General features: G+C 42.8%; 1 protein-coding gene across 2 annotated transcripts; it reads right to left on the reverse strand.

Moving 5' to 3' along the window:
• Positions 1 to 7,886: 7,886 nt before the first annotated feature.
• Positions 7,887 to 16,268, reverse strand: ARL4D (ARF like GTPase 4D). 2 transcript variants are annotated; one of them, XM_089532116.1, is made up of 3 exons: positions 16,207 to 16,257; positions 14,994 to 15,136; positions 7,887 to 12,059 (listed from the first exon to the last, which is right to left on the reverse strand). In XM_089532116.1, exon 3 carries the CDS (start codon positions 11,984 to 11,986, stop codon positions 11,393 to 11,395), a length of 594 nt encoding a protein of 197 aa, XP_089388242.1. In that variant the 5' UTR covers positions 11,987 to 12,059; positions 14,994 to 15,136; positions 16,207 to 16,257; the 3' UTR covers positions 7,887 to 11,392. The 2 variants fall into 2 exon arrangements, with proteins under 2 accessions (XP_089388242.1, XP_089388243.1); XM_089532117.1 differs by lacking the exon at positions 14,994 to 15,136 and having other exon boundaries at positions 16,207 to 16,268.
• Positions 16,269 to 24,251: the final 7,983 nt, after the last annotated feature.

The following is a 24,251-nucleotide window of genomic DNA, read 5'->3' on the forward strand; positions in this document are numbered from 1 at the left end:
AATAATATTTTTTATAATGTGAATCTATCTATGTCTGTCTGTCTGTCTGTCTATCTATCTATCTATCTATCTATCTATCTATCTTTAGTTCTTTACATAATAAGCTTTGATGGATTGCTCACTGTAGCAAAATTTCATCGGATCTCTAAGAAAAGGCAGGGTCTCCTGAAAATCTTCAGAGGTCCCTGAGGATGCCTGCTGCAGAGCATTCAGCTACAGGAAAACTGCTGGATGTATGATCCAACAACATGGGAATGGCCATGTTGTGGATATGTTGTGCTGCTTGGGTTTTCAGGGAGTAACACTGAGAGCCAGCATGGTGTAGGTTTGAGCAATGCACTACAACTCTGGGCTCAAATCCTGTTCCATTAAATAATGTTTTGGAAGTAACACGAAACACGTTGGTATTCACCATATTCCATTATTTTGTAGAAAGAACATGATTATGCCCTCATTTACCGAACTCCTCATTACCCCCCATATATATATATATATATATATATATATATATATATATATATAATTTCCAAGTGGGCTTAGAAGTTTCACAATAGAAAATGTCACATTAAATAAAGGATGGACAAAGTATGAGTCCCACAAGAATTTGTGGGCCTTCAGACTCTCCAGACTCGATTCTTGAGACAAAAAAGTGTGGAGTGGGCAAATAGCTGCTCTTGGCATTTGGCTTTAAATAGATTGCACCCCTCCTTACCCTATTTATATTTTTAAAACGATAGTTTCTCAAAGGTGTGGTATTTTGGCCACAAACGTACACACATGAATTAGAAACAGCCAGTGTGGTATTGTGGTTTAGACTATGACTCTGGATACCAGGGTTCGAATCCCAGCTCTGCTATGTTATCCCCACCGGGTGAAAGTCACACTCTCTCAGCCTCAGAGGATGGCAATGGCAAGCCCCCTCTGAAGAAACTTGCCAAGAAAATCTAATAGGGTGGTCTTGAACGACTTGATCTCACACAACTATATATATATAGTTGTGTGAGATCACATATTGGGCACTTAGTGTACTTGGATGGGAGACCACCAATGGATACCAGATGCTGTAGGCTATATATCAGAGGAAGGAAGTGGTAAAACCACCTCTGAGTATTCCTTGTATAAGAAAACCCTAGGAAATTCATGAGTCGCCATAACTTGACAGGTGACTTGGAGGCACACATACACACACAGAGGGTCCGAGGGAAATAAAATTGCCCCCTGAACCTGATGTCCTTGCTCACCCTTGCATTAAATGATGTGATTTGGCAAGTGAATTAAGAACAAGAACTTCCCAGAAACGGCAAAACCATTTGCAGACTTCAATTACCAGTGACTTTCCCATGTTCTACAAAAGAGCCCTGCAGGAGCCCTGTCTTACAAGGCACAAAACTGGTGTTACAATATCCCCGAAACTTTGCTTCAGGGAGGGAAAGAGAGAGACCCAGTTTCCCTTGTTAAGAAGGGATTAATTAAGGGCAGCTGCTTTGGTTATAGGAAGGACCAGTTTCTGTTGTACTTCAGAGGAGAGAGAGGCCTTGGGCAATAGCAGGACAGAGGGAGAGTGTGTGCCTTGTATATTTAAATTGTGGCCTATTAAAATGTGTGTCCACTGAACCCAAGGAACCTTTTGCATACAGTGTTCCGAACACTCCCAGAACACTTCAGCTGGATTACTGTTGTGTTCATGCAGATCTCTCCTCTTACGTTGTGTTCCCAATGAATATTACCATCACCACTTTCTCTGAAAAGTCCTGTTGAATCCACTTGCTCTAGGCATGTAACAGCTCCATTCAGGCTGCCACTAACTCTGCCTCAGTTTCTACTGACAAAACAATAATCTCTTCTGCTCTTGCAGCTCACTAGTGAAGATTTTGCTGGAGACAGCTAAATGTTGTGGTCTGCATACCACATCTCTAAGTAAGGCACTGAGAAGCTGGCAAACATACCCTGCAAAATGGATATTTTGGGATTGCTACAGGATGCGTTGTCTGGGAAGTCAACAAGACAGCCAAACAATGCTCCTTTTTCTAAAGGAAGAGTACGGTCAGATTGTCTGTCCCAGAAATGTCATCTTCCAATCCAGAAGGCTATGGTGATCCTAGACATATTTGACTAGTTTGCATTTGAGGGGATGGACTTCTCATGTGTTTATAAGTATTACCTTCTCTATTATTGTTCTTGAGAGGTGGTGCGGTGGTGCAGTGGTTTGAGAGTCAGACTCGACTCCAAGAGACCAGGGTTTGTCCTTTGTTCCCTTAGCTACTCTTTTACATTGTTGTTATGTGCCTTCAGGTCAACTGTGACTTACGGCAAATGATCACAGGATTTTCTTGGATTTACTGGATTCTAGAGCAGACAGAGAGAGGGACTAGTCCAAGGTCAGCCAGGGGGTTTCCCATGTTGAGCAGCGATTCAAAGCCTGGTCTCCAGGAGTCCTGGTCTAATACTGGGGAGGCATATTTAGCAGGAAAATGAGAGAGAACCTTTTTGGTAGCTCTTCACAGGCTTTGGAACTAGTGTAATCTAACAGAGGCTCTTTCTGGAAACATGGACCCCCGCGCCCTACTCTCTCACATCTATCTAGCCTTTAGTTTGAGCACAGTTATGCTTGCTGGAATTTTGTAAGTTTTTTTGGCATTATTTTTCTTTGCTACATCCTTTAGATTCTTTGTTACATGCCCATATGTTTTACCCTCAACCTATCCACAATTTTGGCCCCCAAAACTGCCCTCAACTTATACATGAAGTATATATGGTAAGTTACATTAGACAGCAATGCCAGGGCTCTGACTTGGAACAGGTGGAACAATAATTGTTATTGAATTCAAAGATATAGCTGTGCTAGTCTGCAGAATCGGTATGCAGAGAGGAAGCAGACTTCAGACCACAGGGACGGTAGAAGATTTTACATCCAAGTAAAAATAACCAGTACTTACACTCATCACCTCATATATCACATATATTCTTTCTCCCTGCCTATAACATTTGTAGAAATGTCTTCTCAGCCATGATTTGGCAAGTCACATGCTCTCAGCCTCAGGGGAAGACAATGGCAAATCTGCTTTGAACAAATCTTGTTAAGAAAACCCCATGAGCCCTTAGGCTCTCCATAAGTTGGAAATGACTTGAAAGCACACATAAACAACAACAGAAACTGCACTCCACATATCTGAAGAAGGGGCCCAGGAAGCTAATGGCAAAATAAATGGGTTAGTTTAAGGTGCTATGTGCTCTTTTTTGTACTGAAACAACAGCATATCTGTCTCTCTGGAAAAAGGAATCTCATCCTCTTTTTTGCACTGCTCAACAGTCAAGGTGTAGCATTCAAAAGTTTCCACCGCTTTCAAAGGTGGCCCTAGGTAGTGTATGTATTACCACTGTCCAAAGGAAAACCTTTCATGACTAAGCCTATTCTCAGCTTGAGCAAAGCTTACTGCAAAATGCCTCCCTTCCTGGAACCTCCGAGGAGTTTTCCTGGGTGTGGATTTTATTCAGTCCAACCAGGAAGGCATCCATCGGCGGCACGCGAAACTGCTGCCAGCAAAGCCTCCACCCACAAATAATAACCACTTGTTGCTGCATTCCTGCATCTTGCAGCCTCCCTCAACTTTCCTCCATCTCTTGACAAACAAGGGGCGTGTGACTCCCTCATGCTCTTGGCCATCCTTGCCTCAGCACCTTCTTAGCTAATTATTTTTGATTAATTAAGCCTCCAAGTTGACATGTGGACATAAAACAGGGAGTATGAAAGTCTGGCTGGGAGGTGATCAAAAATTTGAAACTCAGGTCAGTTTTTGACATAGCATCATGTTTCTTTGCCGCGATTCTGGGTATATCCTGCAACTGAGGCAGGGAGACACTACAAGCAGCATTAAGAATTGGAAAAGTTATCTGTTGGATTACAATTCCCAGAATCTCCCTGCTAGCGGGATCATCAGTTTTCTCTATGAGATGAAGCATCAAATAGTTTTTCCACCCCTTTGGTCATGGCACACACTACCCCAAGTGTGTAACATTACATGAAACAGAAGAGGCCACAAGCACTTCAGCTATTTGGCGGTAAAAATGCAATCAGCAAAATTAATAATTTTTGACTTTTGAGAACAGCAAGAATCTGTTAGGCTGGTCCTGCATGGCAGCTGTAAATTGCACTTGCAGGACCATTTGGGAGAAGATCAAGTGTTCAGGCCCTGGACTGGGCCCAGTATTGCTATCCTGATGAATCATCAAGGGATGAGGGTAAGTGAGATCTAGTGCGTTGCTGGATTTCGGAAAAGAGTTAGGCTCAGCACTGGAGAAGGATTATAAACCCTCTCTGTTTCCTCTCCTTGTTTCTCTGCACATTGGAAAGTCAGCCATTTCCTGGCTCCTGTTAGCTACAAGCCGTCTGCCACAGGTACCCAAGCCTGCCCTCAGAGATGTGTTTTACATGCTGTGGTTTCTGCACCTGCTGCTCATATCTGGGTTCAAGTTTCACCCACATACACACACGCCCTGAAAGTAGATGGGAGTGTGATAGAAGAGAAGCAGCCTGCCTGGAAATTACCACCCTCTCAACGGGAAGCCCTGCTCTTCTAATCTGAGATGGTGAATGTGTGTAGGTTGCCTGCTTTTCTTACAAAGTGAGGTGCTCAAAGACACTCTTTGGTGTCACTTCAAATGTCATTGGTAGTCTTTAGATCCTTGGGCTAGGCACTGTAAAAAAATGGATGTCACAGTCCTTGCCTTGACATCTCAAGCCACAGGGGGATTGAGAAAACCATTTCCACATCTGCTGGCTTTTCTCTCTCCCTCCAACATCTCTACATCCTGATCCAAGAGCCATGTGTGCTATTTCACAAGTGGACAGTCTTCTGTTTGAAGGATTGCCAAAGCACTGTCCTCTTTGGAAGCATGTACTCTATCTGAAGGGCAGTGAAGTTCACATATGTGGCCAGCTGGCATTATACCCACCCATCCATAGTTAGCACCTAGGGAGCAGGCACACAGGTCACATAAATGTATCTACACTACACAGGGCTTCCAAGATAAATTTTCTAAGATTGAACAAGACTTCTTCAGGCCCCAGGGAGAAGCAGAGGGGCTCCTCAAAAAACTGAGGGAATGGAAGCCTTCCTAGTTACAGTGTCAATGTGAGGTATGATCCATAACCAGAGTTCAGAGGTCTAAATGTATATAGCCCCCTTCAGAGGGTGAAATGATCCATTAATTTCATAGCAAAAATCCAGAAGAACTACATGTTTGCTAACCTTTGTAAAATAATGCAATAGAAGGGGGCAGTGACGTGTTGTTTTTTGGGAGGGGTCATCAGAAATTAATGGGCCCCTCCTTGGCTCACTGGAACCATGGCAGTTAAAGTGGTATTAAACTGCTATAGTTGCATGAAGTAGATACACCCTTGGAACATAGTATTCCTTATTTGGGTGAAATGTACTGTAATTCTCTTTGAAGTTAAAAATCAATTATAATATTACATGTGGGTATCTAACTCTGCACATGCAATTTTATGCAGAAGCATCCTCTTTTGCTGGGACACTTTAGCATCCTCTCTAACAGCCTCAGTGTTACTCACATCCTTATTCCTTCCTGAACATTTTCTAAATCAATTTTGTAGCTAGAGCCTCTTCCATCCTTTTTCAGAACTTCTGTCCCAGTGGTAGAACTATCGTATGAAGCGACGTGGTGCACTGTTGTCGCTCATTTGTTCCATGTGGTGACGTGCATCATTCAGTGTGATTTGTGATGTGGTTGGTAAGAACGTATGAACCAATAAACATTTCTCTCCATGCCCTGCCAGCACATCTACAAGAACCATGCAGAGGCCTATAGCTTTGAGTGTGCTGTGTAGGACTGGGAATGGTAAGATCTAGGTTCTGATCCCTTCTCGGGTTGAAAATTCTGTGGATGACTCTGAACTTCTGCTTCCCACAGCTCCAGCCTAATCTACCACAGAGGATAATGCTAAAGTAAAGAGGAGAATCATGCATGGCATCGTGAGCTGTTTGGAGGAAAGTTGGTCTATAAACATAACAAAAATCAAGACATACCTTTGGGGGAGGGGGTTATATTGCTATTGTATAGATCAGTGGTGGTGAACCTATGGTGCACCTGGCAGGAGGGGCACTCAGAGGCCTTTCTGTGGGCACATGAGTCATCACCCCAGCACACAATTCGTTACTAGAAAGCCAGAGGGATGTGGCATTTTGCAATAAATAAGTGGGGTTTGGGTTGCAGTTTGGGCACTCAGTCTCTAAAAGGTTAACCATCACTGATATAGATCCTCCTCTCAATCCCAGCTGCTATTGCACAGGCCATAGATGGAGAGAAACAGCAGCAGACACATTTCCACCATGCCTAGGCACAGAAACAGATGAAAGGCCCATCCTTCATCTCAACTGCTTCTGTTATGACCTCAGAGAGAGAGAAAAATAGGCAGTATCTTCTGCAATCTCCTCCCACTATGCTATCTCCTTTTCCTTTTGGGTCATGTCTTAACTTGCCTGACTGAGGGCAAGGGACTATTTTGTTGTTCTTTTACTTGTAAAACATTATGTACACTATATAAATGGCACCATATAAATAAATGAAAATAATGTTTGTTTTCACTTAAGTATTTTCAGTTCTTGAGTGGGATGATGGAAAGATATCTGTATATGATATATGTTCTAACATATCTATAGGTTCAGATACCTGTTTGTTCAAATTATTTCTGAACAACAGCAGTACATGTGCATGGTCCAGAAGAGTTGATTTTCCTGCATCTCAAGAACTAGCGTCTTTCTCTCACAGTAGATCTAGCTTTCATCAGGAGTAGGTAGATTGGTAAACTTGTGGTTGGGCTGTATCATTTTAAAGGCGAGTAGGAACCCATGGCTGAGCATGCCTCCCTCCCTACTTTATTGGCTTCTTCTGTGCCACTGACTGTTTCTGACTATGACGTTACTGGCGTTGTATGGAGAAGTCAATCATTTCAAGATTTTCCTTGCAGTTTTATATGGTACAATCCAGATAGAACAAGGGTAGCAGGATCACCTGTGATCCTCAAACTGTTGTTACATTACAGGTTTCATCACCTCCAGCCACTTGCTATGCTGGTTAGAGGAGATGGGTATCCAGCCATGTCTGGAGGACCAGAGATTCTTTACAGCTGAGAAACTGGTTTTTAATTTAATGTCTAGCTGGAGAGAATTTGGCCTTTAGCAAGGTTTCTACTGAAAGCACCTTGACCTGCAGGACAAAATTTGCTTTTGCCAACGCAGCAAAGGTGTAAAAACTGTTCTAGCACCTCCTTTTCCATCACTGTTTGATAAGGAAAGAAAAAAAAGGTGGCCGGAGCTTGAGGCAAAAGCACCTGCTTTAAGATTAGCAAGAGTGTAATTAAAAGGAAGCCACTTTACAAAATCATTCTTCTCTCCATACAACTGGAATGAGCATTTGTGCAAGAAAACATGGTGGGGCTTACTTACATCCAGGACTAACTCCTCACTTGTTTTGGGTTTCCATAGCCAAGCAGAGATTTGAGCCCTAATCTCAAGAGTTGTAGGCTAACACTCAAACCTCTGTACTATGCTGGCCTAAAAACTTATGAGTAATTATTGCCATTTCCCACTTCCTTCACCAGGGATCACAGGACGTCCTCCAAGAACAGAAACTTTATTGCCAGTTAGTTTTAAGCCACTGTGGCAAAACCCTTTGGAACAAATCTTGCCAAAGAAACCCCATTATAGGTTCATCGTAGCATTGCCATAAAGTGGCAAGGACTTGAAGGCACACCACCACCACAAATTTTCAATTTTAGAAATTAAGATGGATATTTGGTGTCTTCAAATAAGTCTGACTACAAATCTCATCATTTCCTGCCAGCATGTTGCAGAGATGAATGAATGAAATTTTATTTCTAGACCGCTATTCCTTGCAGATCACAGCGGTTTACAAAAACACCATCAAAACCAATACATAGCCCAACAATACAAAAACCCACCCATACCATTTAAAAACAATACAAGGGAGGGCTTGTCTTCTTCAGGCAGGCAGTTGGAGCCAGCCTGCTTCTCTCCTCCCAAGATGGTGGTTGAAGGGAGGGCTTTTCTTCTTCAGGCAGGCAGTTGGAGCCAGATGAGAGGAGCGATAGCCTAACAACACCTTGGGAGCCACAAGTCCCCCCAGCTTAGATGTCTTAGATATGCTACCTATACCAGGGCTGGGAAACTTGTGGCACTTGAGGTGTACTTGGACAACAATTCCCATCAGTCTCAACCAGCATGGTTAATGATCGGAGATTAGAAGAGTCATAGACCAACAACAACAGATTTCCCTCATGAAATTTAAAGCAAGTAAAGACCGTGCCTCTGAATTGAACCAATTGCCTACGAAAGACTGAGCATCTGAACAGCAACAATAAAAAAGATGATAAATCAGTCAGTGCAACTAATCCTGGGAGTGGTGCAGCAGCATGAGAGGACAGCAGATTTGGAAAGCCCTTACGTAACAGTTCCATGGGGAGATTTAAACCCGTTGCCCTCAATTCTCTTACATAAAAGGAGGTATTAGTGCCCAGGCACGCTCCCAGAAAGGAGAACAACTGTGCGTCCTCTGTAACCTCAGCTTGGCAAAGCTGTTGACAGTCACACAAGGCCACTGCCAGGCAAACCCTGAAACACTCTCCAATTACTTGAAGCCAACTTTTTCTCTGAAGCACCTGTTCACCCAACTAATATGTTGGGAAGAAGGACTACCAACACTGGGCCAAGGCTTTTTTTTTTTTAGACAAACCTCAGCAAGCTTCTTTGTGAAGAAACAAAAAGTGCATGAACCCAGACAGAGGTCTCTCCTTCAATATTCAATATCCCTTGTAACCTGTCTCCCCCACTGCATAGGCATGGTGTGGGTGGAAAACATGCAGGTAAGAGGCAATCATTTCAAGGCAAAACCTGAACTCCAGTACCTCTCAGTTTAAAAGTCAACTACTCCTTCTCTATCATGATAATTGCTCTCGGCTATGGTTAATCACAAACTTCAAACCTGTTCCCAGCCAGTTTTGCTGCTATGGTTCTGGCTGAGTGCAGAACCAGGTGACAACAGGGAAACTGCATAGGGGTAATAAACTAAAGTATCATCTCCCTTTAGGAGGCCAGGGAATCATTGCACCAAGCCATAACTTTGTTAAGCTTTAGGTATGTTAGTATTATCCTCAGTTAAGACAAACAAATGCTAATATCCAGCAATGTGAAATTCAGAAACCTTCATGCTTCCAAATCAAGGCCTTAGCAGCTTATTAATTAGGTGCCTCCAATTTAGGAAGGCAGAACTAAGTGTTAAGAGTAAAATACACGGTCTTCAAACCTATGTTTTTGTTTTAACATCACTGTGAGGGCTGAAGAAATATTTACAAGGGAGAATGAACAAAAGAGGTTTCTAACTTTATTTGCTTATCATTACTCCCTTGTAAATGCTTTCAAGCCATTTTACTTCTCCAGGTTCCAAAATAGCTTGAAAGTTTTGTTGTTTTGGTTTTTTTTGGATTACAACTTTCAAGATCATCCAGTCACCACAGTCAAAACAGAAACTTTTCTAAGCCCTGCCAAAACACAAAGTAATTCAAGCTAATGGAGAAATGCCCTTGATAAAGGGAGGTATTTAATGCCGAGGGAGAATTGGCAGGCACAGGAGGTAAGCTGTCACACTTCCAACCTGATTCTTTCCTAGAAAACTCATCTTGTGATCTTAGCAAATAGCATCTCAGAAAATGAGTCAGTATCTAGTCCCATCTGGAAAACTAGTCTACCAAATTTTGGAAACACACATGGTATAGCTTGGCAGTTATTCTTGCCAAATTTAGAATGGAAGAAAAATGCCTAAGTATTGACTCCTCAATGTCCATTAAGCAATTGTCTCTGTCTTTAAGACATATGTGGTTCCTGTACATTAAAGCTGAACACATCTTTAATATGGAAGTACACAAACATACACAGAGCTCAGTGTTCCAGACACGGATTTTTATCTCTAGTTGATGGGGTTAGAAACCCTGAAAGCTACAACTGCCAGGATGATCAGTCTGCTTAAATACCATTCTCTCTAAGTCTCGGTCTAGAAGTACAGGGTTTTGGAATGACCTGGTGGCATGTAAAGTGCACCATTTGCATGTTCAGACTCAAATTGCAATATACAAATGATGTGAACTCAGCGAGAATCACTGAGCAATTGTTTATTTTTTATAGCTACAGAATATTATATGGATATTTCATTGATAATTTTTATTCTTTGGAATAGTGATTGAGAGAGATCTTTTTTAACCAAGTATATAATTTGCATGTCCAGAGGGATCCCTTGTCATTAAAAATGAAATCCTCCCACTGCACTGAAAATTCATTTTGAGGCTGAACCTGACATGAACTGCGGCCTGTGGGAATAGGTCTTTACTAAGCCCATTGGTAAATGGTGAATATACAGAGCAATTGCCATGCTGGCCAGGGATTCTGGGCAATAACATTCCAACACATCTTGAATGTACTAGATTTGGAAAGTCTAGCTCTCCCAAAGCTTGGAAACATTTATCTCTGTGCGCTGTACTTCCAAGAATCCCACAGTCCACAAAGTCATTAGCCAGTATAAGAGATGTAGTAAAAAACAACAACATCCTTCATTATTTCCAAGATGTGTTGGTCTTTCCCTCACTACTGAATAGCCACAGCTAACTGAGTTGTTTCTGCAGTTTGGTGGGAATAGATTTAAAAATAAAGGTATGTGACCTTTGAACTGCCTTGAACTCTAGCACATCTTTGTTTGGAGGTCAGGCATTGTCTACTTCCCCATGAAAATACAATCTTTTCTAACCATTGCCCAAGGAATTTTGTTGTTTATTATTCTTTTCTCTTATCATCTGGTTTATTCTCAATCAAGCTGGAATTCTATTCCCCCCCTTTCCCACCCTCATCAGCCTTGGAGACAAATGCCTCACCCAACGTTGCAAGACAGAGTATTTAATAATTTAAGGTTTGCTTTCTACAAAAAACAAGAGCCCATAAAAGAGCCCAGTGTGACAATTAAAAAAGAAGAAGATATAAACAAATTGTGGTTGAAGTGAGGTGATGATTTGAAGGATCCTTGTACCTCAACCTCAGCTCTTCGGAAGAGCTCTTTCCTCCTCATATAAATACCTTACTGAGGAACCCCAACCTCAGTATTAGAGGAGGCTGCCAGTATAGAATGCCATCTTACAGTCCATGGCATCAATTTCCAGCAATCCACCAGTCCAAACATTGAGTCTACCAAACTAGAAAATGAGGCATGTCCTGTTTTCGTCCACATACTGCCTTGGGGCAGTAATAAACCTTCATCCAGTTGCAAAGTGTCCAAATTGCCAGCTTCTCTCGCAGCTGCCACTGCCTTCTCCTCAGCGCTTCCTCTTGCTGTTGCGAAGGACCTTCTTGCGTTTGAGAATCATTTCATAGAGCTTCTCCAGGGCTGGCTGAAGGCCCAGTCCACTGACAGCACTGCAGCCCTGAATGTGGCTGAGCGTTGAGGTGCAGAGTTCATGCAAGCCAAGCAGTTTCTCCACCTCAGCCACTGAGAGTGCCTGGGCCACATCCTGCTTGTTGGCCAACACCAGCATAGGAACCCCCTGGTTGTCTGAGGAGCGGACAATCCTGTGTAACTCCACTCGGGCTTCTTCCAGGCGTTCAGCCTCAGCTGAGTCCACCACAAAAACCACTCCATCTGTGCGCCGCATGTAGGATTTCCAGAGTGGGCGCAATTTCTCCTGGCCCCCTACATCCCACACTTGAAAAGTGATGGCACGAGAGCCGCCCAACGGCACCCGGATCTTCTCCATGTTGAATCCTTTGGTAGGCGCGCTCTTGACAAACTCCTGGAATTTCAGGCGGTACAGCAGGGAGGTCTTGCCGGCTGAGTCCAGTCCAACTACCACCACGTGCAGAGCCTGTAGATGGGGAAGAAAGGGAGGCACTGGGGCCAACTGGTTCCCCATCGTCCACAGGATTAGTGCTGAACCTTGAAGAGAGTTGGTGGCTGGATTAGCACTGTTCACAGCAATTGCAACACTGTGGAAAGAAACAGAGATGCAGTTAATACCTGTGCAAACAATGAGTCATTCTAGGTAACTAATTGTACCTAAAGATTTAACATTTTCAGGCATTTTAAAGACAACGAAGTAGGAATATTGGCAGTTTCTTCACTTCGCGTATTATGCTGAAGTCTATTCTTCAGAGTCAAATAATGCCATAGTTACACTTCTGAAAACTCCCAACTCAGACCTTATTTTTACAGGTACAAAATAAACTCTATTAAAAGAGAGGAATGGGGGATAAACTGGAAAGGGTAGATTATAGTGAAATCCCAGAGTCCAATAAGTGTCACATTTTCGGGATTCTGCCTCATTTCAGATCTCCCTTAACCAGACCCTTTCCTTTCCATTTATTTATTTTAAAACACTTATGTACCACTTTCTTTTATCAGTTTTAGAAGTAGTTCACAGATTAGAAAAGACACAAGGCCATAAACTGTGCAATCAAAATAAATCAAACACAATAACAATAAAGCAGTAGTGCAATGCCAAAAACCACACAGAGAGCAATTTAAAGGCCAATCTAAAACAAACGTTTTTCAAAGGCCAATCTAAAACCAACAAGCAAAAGGGTTGATTCATTTCAGACAAGTTGAAAGGAAAGTCTGTGCAGACCCATCTTTTGGAGAATTTCACAAAGTGGCGGACTACTACAGGCAAGGCACAATTGCAACTTGCTCCAAAATGGAATTTGAAACAGAATTTTATTGGAAGATCTTCTATGCTGGGAGGAGGCACTTAAAAAGGTTTATTTCTGGGGGGAAAGATTTCCAGATCTGGCACACCAACCATACTAATATTTCAGATCACTAATCAAGGAGAAAAGGAGTATTAAAACTCTGGGAGCAGTTCTGTTGCCAAAGATTTCTGAAGATATGTAGTCCCCTCTGAGGAAGAATAATTCCTCTGACAAAGAACTGTCTAAAGTAGTACAGGCTGAATCTCCCTTAGCCAAAATGTTTCAGATCAGAAGTTTTGGATTTTGAATTGAATTTTGGATTTCAGAATATTTTTTTCATAGACATAATGAGGTATCTTGGAGAAGGGACCTAAGTCTAATCATAAAATTCATTTACGTTTTATACACTGTACACCTTATACATAATAATAAAATAAAAGCTTTGTACTGCGATCCTATCATGGGATACTCAGCCTATAATATCAGCTGCACATACATGTACTGAAAGACATGCCCAAAGGTACTACCCAATGCACTATTTCGAAAGACAAGAGATGTTGATGCATTCTAAATCATGCTTTCTGCAACAAAAGCTACTTTTTCGCCTATGGAGATAAATGTCCACCCATTGTGGTTACAGGGGCAAAAGGATATTCACATGTGATCAGAAGAATTTTAAACCCTCTCTTCCTTCTTCTGTTCCAGCCTGGCCTGGCCCTAGACATTGAAACCTGGGCTGGTCTGCAAACCATTACAGATTTCATAGTTTTTGGTGGGTTTTTCGGGCCATGTTCTAGAAGAGTTTATTCCTGACATTTCGCTGGCATCTTCGCTGGCATGGAAGTGAGTGGGGGATATATAGGTTGGGAGGAGCGATTTACATGTTAATCTGTGTATTGTTCTGTTGTTCAATGGAATCGTCAGGAATAAACTCTTCTAGAACATGGCCACATAGCCCGAAAAACCCATAAAAAACTATGGATGCCAGCCATGAAAGCCTTTGATTTCACATTGCATATTTCCTCTCACGTAAATTCAAATAAACCCAGTGGAGTTTATTTCTGAGTAACCCTGGATAGGATACCACGGATTGTGGCTCAGATCAAATCTCCCTACCTGGGCTGTTTGTTCCAAAGGTATGTGTGGACTTGTGTGGACTTAAGTTGTAAAATTTGCTCAGAATGGGAAGCATTTCAAATTAACTAATAGATTTAGTACCTGACACTAATAAGCATGGTGCAGGTGCCCTACATACAGGGCTCTTCCTTTCTTCCTTGCTTTGCTACCTTTCCCTTGCAGACAGTCCTTGCTCTGCAGAGAAACAGCAGGACCCAAGAAACACTACTCCTTGGACCCCTTCCTTTATATTCCTATTTGTAGGTTCAAGTCTTGGATCAAATACAGACAGGAATGGTGACTTAGAAGTCACTTTTGAGAAGAAGATTGGGAATGGGAAGGACAGCTGTGAAAGAACTAGAAAAACTACCAAAGAGCAAAGATACACAGCTGAGCACAAAAATTAGAATTGTCCAAGCCACCGTATTCCCCATCGCTATGTATGGATGAGAGAGCTGGAGAGTAAAGGAAGCAGACAGAGGAAAAATCAACTCATTTGAGAGGTGGTGCTGGAGAAGAGTGCTGAGGATATCATGGACAGGCAGAAACTCAAACAGATGGGTCTTGGGACAGATCAAGCCAGAGATCTCATTAGAAGCCAAGATAATAAAATTGAGACTGATGGGGAATAAAATGGCTTGGATGATTCTATCTTTTGTGCTTGGTTGTGTAGCTTTACTCTTTAGTAGTTTTTCTGGTTCTTTCATAGTTGTCGTTCCCATTCCCAGTCTTCAGCCATATAATGAGAAGACAGGGATCACTGGAAAAAACAATAATGCTAGGAAAGGTGGAGGGCATAAGATGGAGAGGAAGACCACATGTCAAGGTGAACTTGGGGAGGCAGTTAACAACAGCAAAGTCTCAGTTCTACAAAAGCTCCTGCTACCAACTTTTCTCTTTCAGTGAGTCCAGTGGTTGCCAACCTTTTCTATGCCCCATGCGCCTAGGAAATGTTTGCTTAATGTTCACACACACACCCTACAAAAGGAAAATCACATTTGAAGAGGAAGAAGCTTCATTTCTAATTTTTGAACCATAAATTGAACTGCATACAATACCATGGGGAAACAAATCTAACTTAAAGGATTTTGAATTTGAACGGACAGTCTCACATACCAATGGCACTTGTCTGTCTGTCCCTGGTTTCCACTCCACTAACGCATCTGAGGAAGTAGACTGAAGTCTAGGAAAGCTCGTGCTGTCAACTTCTTTCTTTCAGTTAGTGTCAAAGGTGCAACTACATCTCTTGATAGCCTTGGCTGAAGAGTGAGGTATAAATAAATTATTATTATTATTATTATTATTATTATCTCTCTACATATTTTTAAACCTTTAACTCTGTGCATAAAATGCAAATCTAAATTGAGCAACTGAGATTCTAATTTATTGAGGGGGGAAATTGTAAATAGTCAAATCAATTCCAATTGCGAACCATTCAATGCCTTCTTTGCTCTTGCTATTCATTCATTATGGCTCTTTCTTGCTGACTGGGATCCCAAGTTCTGTCTATGGATTCGGGCAAGTCCTAGATTTTGTTTTTATTGATAAAAGAGAACTGAATCCAGATTCACATTCAAATATCTTTGCTGCACCCCTTGATATTCCATCTCACACTCCCTGAGCAAGGTCTCCAGAAGTCCTCACAACAAAAGAGGACAAGGCACTGCAAAATATAGGACATTCAAGGAAAATGGAAGACATTACAAACCAAAGCTAAAAACACTGGTATAAATGTCCATTCCTGCTTCTGAGGTCCAAAACACACTGCAGAAATAATCCAGTTTGAGACCGCTTTAACTGCCTTGGCTCAGTGCTAGGGAATCCTGGGAGTTGTAGTTTATTGTGGCACCAGAGCTCTTAAGACACAGAAGGCTAAATGTCTCACAGACACTACAGTTCCCATAACTCCCTAGTATCATTGAGCCAGGGCAGTTAAAGTGGTCTCAAACTAGATTATTTCTGCAGTGTGTTTTGGATCTTAGTGCTGCTCAAAATGGAGGACATTTGGAAATTCCTCCTGGACAGAAAGCTGGAAATTGAAGATGCGTCCGGGAAAAGGAGGACACATGGTCATCTTGCTCCTGAGTTGGTCTCAAAGGTGCTGCAAAGATCCCTTTGCAAATGGATTGTCCAAACTAACAGGGCTAGGGGTTGGTCCCATTCTCCATAGTTATACCTTCTGCATAGAGATAAAGAAGGAAATAAATCACTCTGCACATGCTCAAAGACTTCCACTAGCACTACAATCACTTTCCTAAGGGAGAACTTGAATGGAAAGAAACAGCAGGTCTAAGCCTCCAAACAAATCCACTGCCCAGGAGAGCCTTACCTGCATGGAGCTTGCAATGCAGCATACAACCTTCCCCCAAGAGCATCCTCTACAACTGCTGCACACGCTGCTCTCAAGAACAGGCAGTGGCAGCTTGGGGGCGTGGCCACAGCCAGGACCAATCACGACTCGCCTGTAGCACAGGAGGATTCGATGAGGCGGGGCGACGGAGGAGGGGGCGGGGCGTCTGGCCAGGATGCTGTTCCGACTAAGGCTGTGCGCCCCTGGGTCCTAAACCCCCTCGTTTTACGGATGGTTTATAAATGGCTCTGGCTGGCCATGTTTTTATTATTATTATTATTATTATTATTATTATTATTATTATTATTATTATTATTTAAATATTAAATAATATTAAAAGAAGACTAACCAAACCACATTCTTATACATCACATAAATTGCATAAAACATAGATTAACATTCACAAAAACATATCCATTCATTCCACATTAATTACTTCTTTATTATCAGTTTATCCGATTTTTTTTCTTATCCATATTCTTTCTTTAATAAAGGCTATCTTTCAATTAACATTTCTTCCCCTGTTTCCTTGTCTATCTTTTTTTAAAGGTAACTTTCTCCAGTATCATATAGTATGTGCATACTTTTCTGTCTAACGCTGAAAGCACATTTTAATCCCATTTTGTATCTGGCCAAGTTGTTGCGTGCCTTCAAGTCATTCCTGACTCATGGTGATCCTAAGGCAACCCTATCATGGAGCTTTCTTGGCAAGGTTTGTTCTGAAGGGGGTTTGCAGTTGCCAAGCTCTGAAGCTGAGAGAGTGTGACTTGCCCAAAGTCACCCAGTGGGTTTCCATGGCCAAGCTGGGATTCGAACCCTGGTCCCTTAGTCCAGTGCTCAAATCACTACTACACCACACTGTCTGGCAAAGACCTGCCTAGTTCAGATGCCAAACCTACCAATTTAAAAAAGAGAGCATGCGGTGTAATTCCTGCATCCCACAAATCTGGTTTCAGTCGCAGATAGATATGGGATGTGGGAAGGAATGGAATGTTAGACTTACCTGAGATACGTCCCTTTCCATCAGAGAAGGTCCGGGCATCCTAACTATGGGATTTATAAAAGCCACCGAGCATTTAGGGCAGGCCAACTGGCGCGGAGGGCGAAGAAGGAACAATCTGTCGTAACACCCTCTGGCCGAAGGCCGCCTTAGCTGATTGGAAGAGGTACAACTTATAATGCCTGACAAAGGTGGATGGTGACTTTCAGGTGGCCGCTCTGCAGATCTCGGCCAGAGGAGCATTGGTGGTCAGAGCAGCAGATGTTGCCACACTCCTCGTGGAGTGAGCAGTGATGCCCTGAGGAGGAGTGAGGTTTAGGGTTTTGTAACATGTGACGGTGCACTGTTTAATCCACCTCGCTAATGTGGATAAAGACACCTTTTCCCCCCTGGAATTAGGCCAAAAGGATATGAAGAGGGCCTCCGACTTCCTGAAGGTCGAGGTTCTCTTGAGGTAAATCTTGATGACCCTCCGAACATCCAGAGTGTGCCATATCTTCTCCAAGTCCTTTGAAGGGCATGGGCAGAAAGAGGGTAGCATGATGTCCTGGGATGAGTGGAACGCAGAGTTCACCTTAGGGATGAAGGTCGGGTCTGGTCTGAGAAGGATGGAATCAGCTCTGACCATGCATAGTTCCTTGCGAACTGAGAGAGCGCTGTAAGAATCAGTGTTTTCCAGGTGAGGAACTTTAGGGGAACCTCTCTCAGAGGTTCAAAGGGATGGATGGTTAGAGCTTTGAGAACCTTGTGTAGGTTCCAGGAAGGGAAACGGTGTCTGGTTGGTGGTGATTTGTTGGCTACCCCCTTCAGCAGCCTGCGAATGTGGGGGTGGTGGGAGATCTTGGCCGCCTCGTCGTGTGGTAGGATAGAGGTTATGGCCGCCACCTGACGCTTGACTGTGTTGGGGTGTAGTCCCTGTTGTATCCCGTCCTGGAGGAACTGGAGGACTGTAGAGACTGACACGCGAATGAAGTCCTTGTCCTTTCATTTGCACCACCTCCTGAAGGCCTTGAAGGTATATTCATAGACCTTGAGTGTCGATTGACGACGCAAGGCCAGGATGGATTCGATCACCTCTGGTGAGTATCCATAGCTGTTTAGCATGAGGCGTACAATTTCCAGGCGTGAAGCTGAAGCCAGGCTGGGTTGGGATGATGGATCTGGCCCTGTGACAGCAAGTCTGGTCTGATGGGCAGAGGGAAACTCTGGGTCGAGAGGGTGAGGATCTCCGAGAACCAGGGTCGCCTGCCTGGGCCATGCCGGGGCCACCAGAATAACCTCCGATCTGGTAGACCGTAGTCTGGACAGGAACTTCGAGAGGAGGGGGACTGGTGGAAAGCGTACAGAAGTCCCTTTGGCCACTGACAATTGAGGGCGTCTATGTCCTCCGCTCCCTCTGTCGGGAACCTGGAGAAGAACCTTGGGGCCTTGGCATTGATTGGGGAGGCGAACAGGTCCAGAATTCGGAACTCCATTTGGTCCGTGATGTTGAGGAACACTTCGTGATGAAGACTCCATTCTGACTGGTCTATGTCTGTTCGGCTTAGCCAGTCTGCCTTGGTGTTTAGTTTTCCTTGAAGGTGTTCGGCGTCCAGTGACAGCAGGTTGTCCTCAGCCCATGACAGGAGTAGCCGAGCCTCCTGCATCAGAGACCTGGATCCCATTCCACCCTGTCGGTTGACGTGAGCCTTCGCTGTAATGTTGTCTGTTCGTATCAGAACTGCTTTGTGTAGGATCAGGTGGTGAAAGGCGTGCAGCGCTAGGTGAATCACCCAAAGCTCTAACCAATTGATGCTGTGGGACTTTTCCGACGCGTTCCATTTGTCCTGAGCCATGTGAGTTCCGCAATAGGCTCCCCATCCTTGGAGGTTGGCGTTTGTGGTAATCTGGATCCTTGATGATTTCCAGATGGGTTTTCCCCTCAGAATCGGCTCTGAAGTCCACCACTGGAGTAACCGCCGCACCTCGTTGGTAAGGGGAATCTTCTTGGGCTTCTTGAGGGCTATGTCCTGTTGGCGAGGTAAGAGAAGCCATTGCAGGGGTCTGGCATGGAACCTCGCCCATGGCAGGCGGTTGATGGCCGCAATCATGAGGCCCTGTAGGTGAGCCAGGAGGAGGAGGCTGGGCCGCGACAAGGCCAAGGTCTTGTGGATGGTCCTCTGGATGGCTTTGACCCGGTCATGGGGAAGGTGCACCAGGACCGTTTGGGTGTCTATCAGGGCTCCTAGATGTTGAATCTTAGTCGCTGCCCTAATGGCTATGGATGTGGCCTCGTGGGCTGCTTTAAGGGCTCCCTTGGCCCTCCTGTCTTCGGGATTTCTAAGGGTATCCTCGCCATCCCTACTGAAGACTGCGGATGACACAAAAGCTGACACGGGGGCATCTACAAGTGGGACCTTGAGCTTTTCCATGACTGCTGACTGGAGAATATAGTGTTTGCGAATAACACTATGATTAGGTCTCTGAGCAGTTGGTCTATTCCATTTGTCTCTGATAATCTGCATGATGTTGAATGGGCAAGGGACCTCCTGGACAGAGGGAGCTGTGACTGGGAATCGGTCTTCGCTGACTTTGGGAAGGTCTGAGTCCATAGGCTCCGACCATGCCGGCGGTAGGGCAATGCCCAGGGTCTTGGTGGTCTTTTTGACCAGGGGGATATAATCCTCAGGGTTGAACAGTCAGGATGACATTGGAGCATCCCTGGTATCATCACCCTCATCCAGAGACAGCTGGAGCGTGGCTTTGGTGCGACTTCTGGACTCTTAGGACGCATGCAATATTGAAACACCATATCTCCACTGTGACTCGAAGCAGATTTATTTTGGCTGTCTGCAAGCAATAGACCTGAGATTCTTGGGTGGCTCTGCCCATGGGGCGGGGCCCAGCCCCTGCTTTTTTTGTCTGTCTTCTCTGCCTATCAGGAGCTGAAGTGGGTGGAGCCATAGTTAGGATGCCCGGCGGGCCCCTTCTCTGATGGGAAATAAATAGGAGCATGCCTCAGAACATCTGCAGAGTTCCCTTTATTCCGCCTCTTCATTGCAACCGCTCTGCCACAGCTCACATTCAAGAGTAAGACTTTGTTGCCTGTTGTATATTGTTTTTATGGAAATTTTATGTGCACTGTGATATTATTTTGATCTTTGCAATGGCCACTGGCCAAAAGCAATAAAGAAAGATTACAAATATTTGGGCCTGGGATGCAGATTGTAAACTCTTTTAAAGAAAGAAGCCGAAAATGTCGGTTGCTAAAGGTGCTTGAAAGGGGAAATCTAGTTTGCAAGGGAGCAGGGGACCAGGGGCTGTTTTGTTTTAAACACTAAAGGTGCTTGGAAGGGGAAAATCTAGTTTGCAAGGGAGCAGGGGACCAGGGGCTGTTTTGTTTTAAACACTAAAGGTGCTTGGAAGGGGAAAATCTAGTTTGCAAGGGAGCAGGGGACCAGGGGCTGTTTTGTTTTAAACACTAAAGGTGCTTGGAAGGGGAAAATGGAGTTTGCAAGTGGTACTAGAGACTGCTTTTGGTTCAATGCTAATGTTCTGTGGACTTTTATTTCCAATGAATGATATCCATTGTTCGTTTGGAGTTGGACATTCTAGTATTGTCATTATGATTCTTCACATGGTCCACCTTTCATAACTACACTTCTCAGGTACCTTCATCACAGAGACACATATTAAAACATTATATGCTAACAAATTATACACACACAAGTACAGTAACATCCAAAATCTACCAGCAGTGATGCCTTTATAGCACCAACCAAAATGCACAAAATATATGATGCAAGCTTTCAAAGCTCCACTGACTTCTTCATCAAGCAAAAGTGTTAAAAATCCAACAGAAGAAAGAACGTAAAAAATGATGGCGTTGGAGTCATAGGCCTATACTTTATCAAGATATTGTTAGTTGTTCTTAGTGTAGATGCTAGAGATGGAGGGATAGCCATGTAGACAGAGACAACCTGGATCTTAAAGGAGGTTTCTTTTTGTGCTGCTAATGGAAATTAAAGTTTATTTTCTGGACTTTACAGCTCCTTGTCTCCAGTGGGAGGAAAAGGGCCCTTTCCTGGTGCGATACATGGCACCATTTTTGGCCTTCTAGGCCTTTTTTGGGGGGGGAGGAAAGGGCCCTTTCTTACTTAAAAGCATTAATTTTTTGAGGATGATGAGGATGATGATGATGAGAGAGTGTGACTTTCCAAAGTGTATTTTTTATGCTTTTAATGCTAAGACAAGTCTGCCATGTTGTGGCAGCGATGGTGATGATATTGGTACCTTGACAAAGTACACACTTCTGAGAAGTACAGTTGGTGTGAGAAACCTGAAACCGAGGGCCAATCCACATCCACTTCTTGTTAAACCACTTTGATATGTTCAATATGCATAGCCATGTTAAACCATGTTAAGTGTTAAACCCAAAGGGTTTGGTTATTGAATAAGCCTCTGATATATGCAAGAGGCCGTGTTAAATGAAGCCATGTCAAATGTCCAAATGTGCTGTTGTGTGTTTTGGAATTGGGGGGGGGGGTTGTTTGGCCAGAAAGGGAAGTACATTTCTGCCATCTGTCTAGGAATAATGCCAAAATGTCCTCTATTTTGAGCATGCCCAAGAAACATGCGTTTATATTAATGCCATTTTTAAAAATCCTTTTTTATTGTAGATTGTCTTCACATACATAAAACATAACATATCGTACACAGTTTTCTCATCAGACATTGTTATTATTTCCCATAATGCCTTCTTTTCTTTATCTCGTAGATTTAAATTCGTAGTGACTTCTTAAACACACTTCCTTTCCCATTGTTGACTGGAATTCCCTCTACCTCTATTACCTTTTCCATCTTCTTAATATTATCCTGTGACTCTACTATCCTTAAAAATAAAACTCTAAATAGTTTCCTCCCACGCTATAAATTTGCTTATATTACATGCTACTAGTCTATATTTGAGGGAGTTCTTCTTCTATACACAGTACTCTTAGATTTCTCCCTCTTAAGTATCAACCAATTACATCAATGATCATAAAACAATAGGATTTCTCCATAAAGTAATATTCGTTCTTGTTTGTACTTAACATCCTAATCCACCTTAAGTTTATCCTTTCATCTATCAAGCTTGTTACATTTACATACCATCCTATTATAGCAGTAATATAAATTATATACATAAACTTATAATATCACAATATTGAAACCATTAATTATATTAATGCTTTTTTAAAATTATTACATTTTTTCATGTGTCCTCCATTTAAAAAATATATCCTACATTTGGGGCTAAATTTTGTCCTACATTTGTCCCGGTTTGGTGGTTAACAGTTTTGCCAACCCTACTCTTGGGGCTCTTTTGGACTGAAGCATAAAACACTGTCCTGTAGTAGATTCTTCCTGCAGATTAATCTTGCTACAATTACAGGTGAGTAACATGTCCATCTCTTTTTTCTAGTAGGAAGCTGCAATGGCTTTCCAGAGCAGAAAACCAGACAAAAAGTCCACACTTGAAGACTGGCATGTGACCCGTGAACAACTCTGCAGGATGCCCAAAAAACGTGCTCCGCTCTTTCCAAATCAGACAAGAGGGGAAAAAACCTTCATAATGATTTAAACCTCCGAGTAAGCAACATTTATTTTCTTGGATTAAAACCGAATTAAGCACTACTGATTAGAATTTTTGTGTCCTAAGACAATTTAAAGGGAGTCCTATACTCTCTTTTTAAAACTGAAATATTTAATGAAATTGGGAAGAATCTGGGGTTATTGTGAAGAACACTGTCTTGTATGGAAGGATGATTTAAAAACACTGCTTGTCTTTCTCCAGACAAACAAGAGTATCACATCTGTCAATAAATTCGAAGAAACAGGGGTCAAATATTGGACAGATATTGACGAAGAAGAGAATGCGTTAACCCAGGTATGCTGTTTGCCTACACTTTTCAATATCCGCACACCTATCCCCCAAAGAGCTATAAACAGACAATGTGCAATTAATTAATTAAGTGTGCCCAACCAGCGCCTGAACCTCAGCTGTATCCTTGTCCCGACTCTCAGGCCTGACTAGACACCTCCCTCTAATAGTCTGAACTCTATCAACTCCTGGAGGGTGAAGACCAGCCATCTCCGTTCACCCAGGTGGTGATACCAGGCTGTCTTTCCACGCCTTATTAAAGATTCTCCTTGTCTTTAGATGAAGGAGCGTACATGGCATGCAGTGAAGGTTAACAACTTTTCTCTTAATGTGGCGATGGAAAATCTATTTCTTTGGGAGACTCGCCATAACATTGGCATGGTGAGAGACCCTACTCAGGTTGTGTCCAGAGCAATGGAATCAGTGCAAGGGACAGCAAGCAAAGGTGGAAATGAATGCAGCCTCAGTCGCAGGAGACAATGGCACTCACCATTTCCCAGGTAAATAACTTCAGTTCCTTCTAATACTATGAGTGTGTTTGGAGGTGTGTGAGGGAAGGTGGCTCGATATTTCACTGTTCGTTAGAAAGGTAAAAAACTTTACCAGTCAAGACATTTCAGATGAATATTAGAAATATAGCTGGAAAAGGTGGGACTTGTATACAGTGTGCCGCGTTATACTTAAACAGATGGGCATCCTGAGGTTTTTTTTAATTTTTTTCATTTCTTTACAAACACCAAACCATCTTAACATGACATCATTACACCATACAAAAACATCTGACATTTAACCAAAACAACAATTCCCTCTACCCCTGACATAACTAAAATTACATATAACATACATAACACTTCCAACTGATCAGCTCTCTACATTGAGTGTTATCTTAATATTGTTTAATCTTATTCTATTTTTTAATTTATGCCTTTACACAATTAATGTAGTTTCTATTTTTGTCCATGTAACAGATAGAAATATAATAATAATAATAATAATAATAATAATAATAATAATACTTTATTCTTATATACTGCTATTCCTTTTTCAAGATCATAGCGGTGTACACGTTAAAAGATGTTAAGGAAAATGCAACATGGGATATACAGTGAAAGAAATAAAACA

The sequence above is a fragment of the Sceloporus occidentalis genome, unplaced genomic scaffold, assembly GCF_023333645.1.
Source record: "Sceloporus occidentalis isolate IW3139 unplaced genomic scaffold, rSceOcc1.0.p SCAF_7, whole genome shotgun sequence".
Lineage (NCBI taxonomy): Eukaryota > Metazoa > Chordata > Lepidosauria > Squamata > Phrynosomatidae > Sceloporus > Sceloporus occidentalis.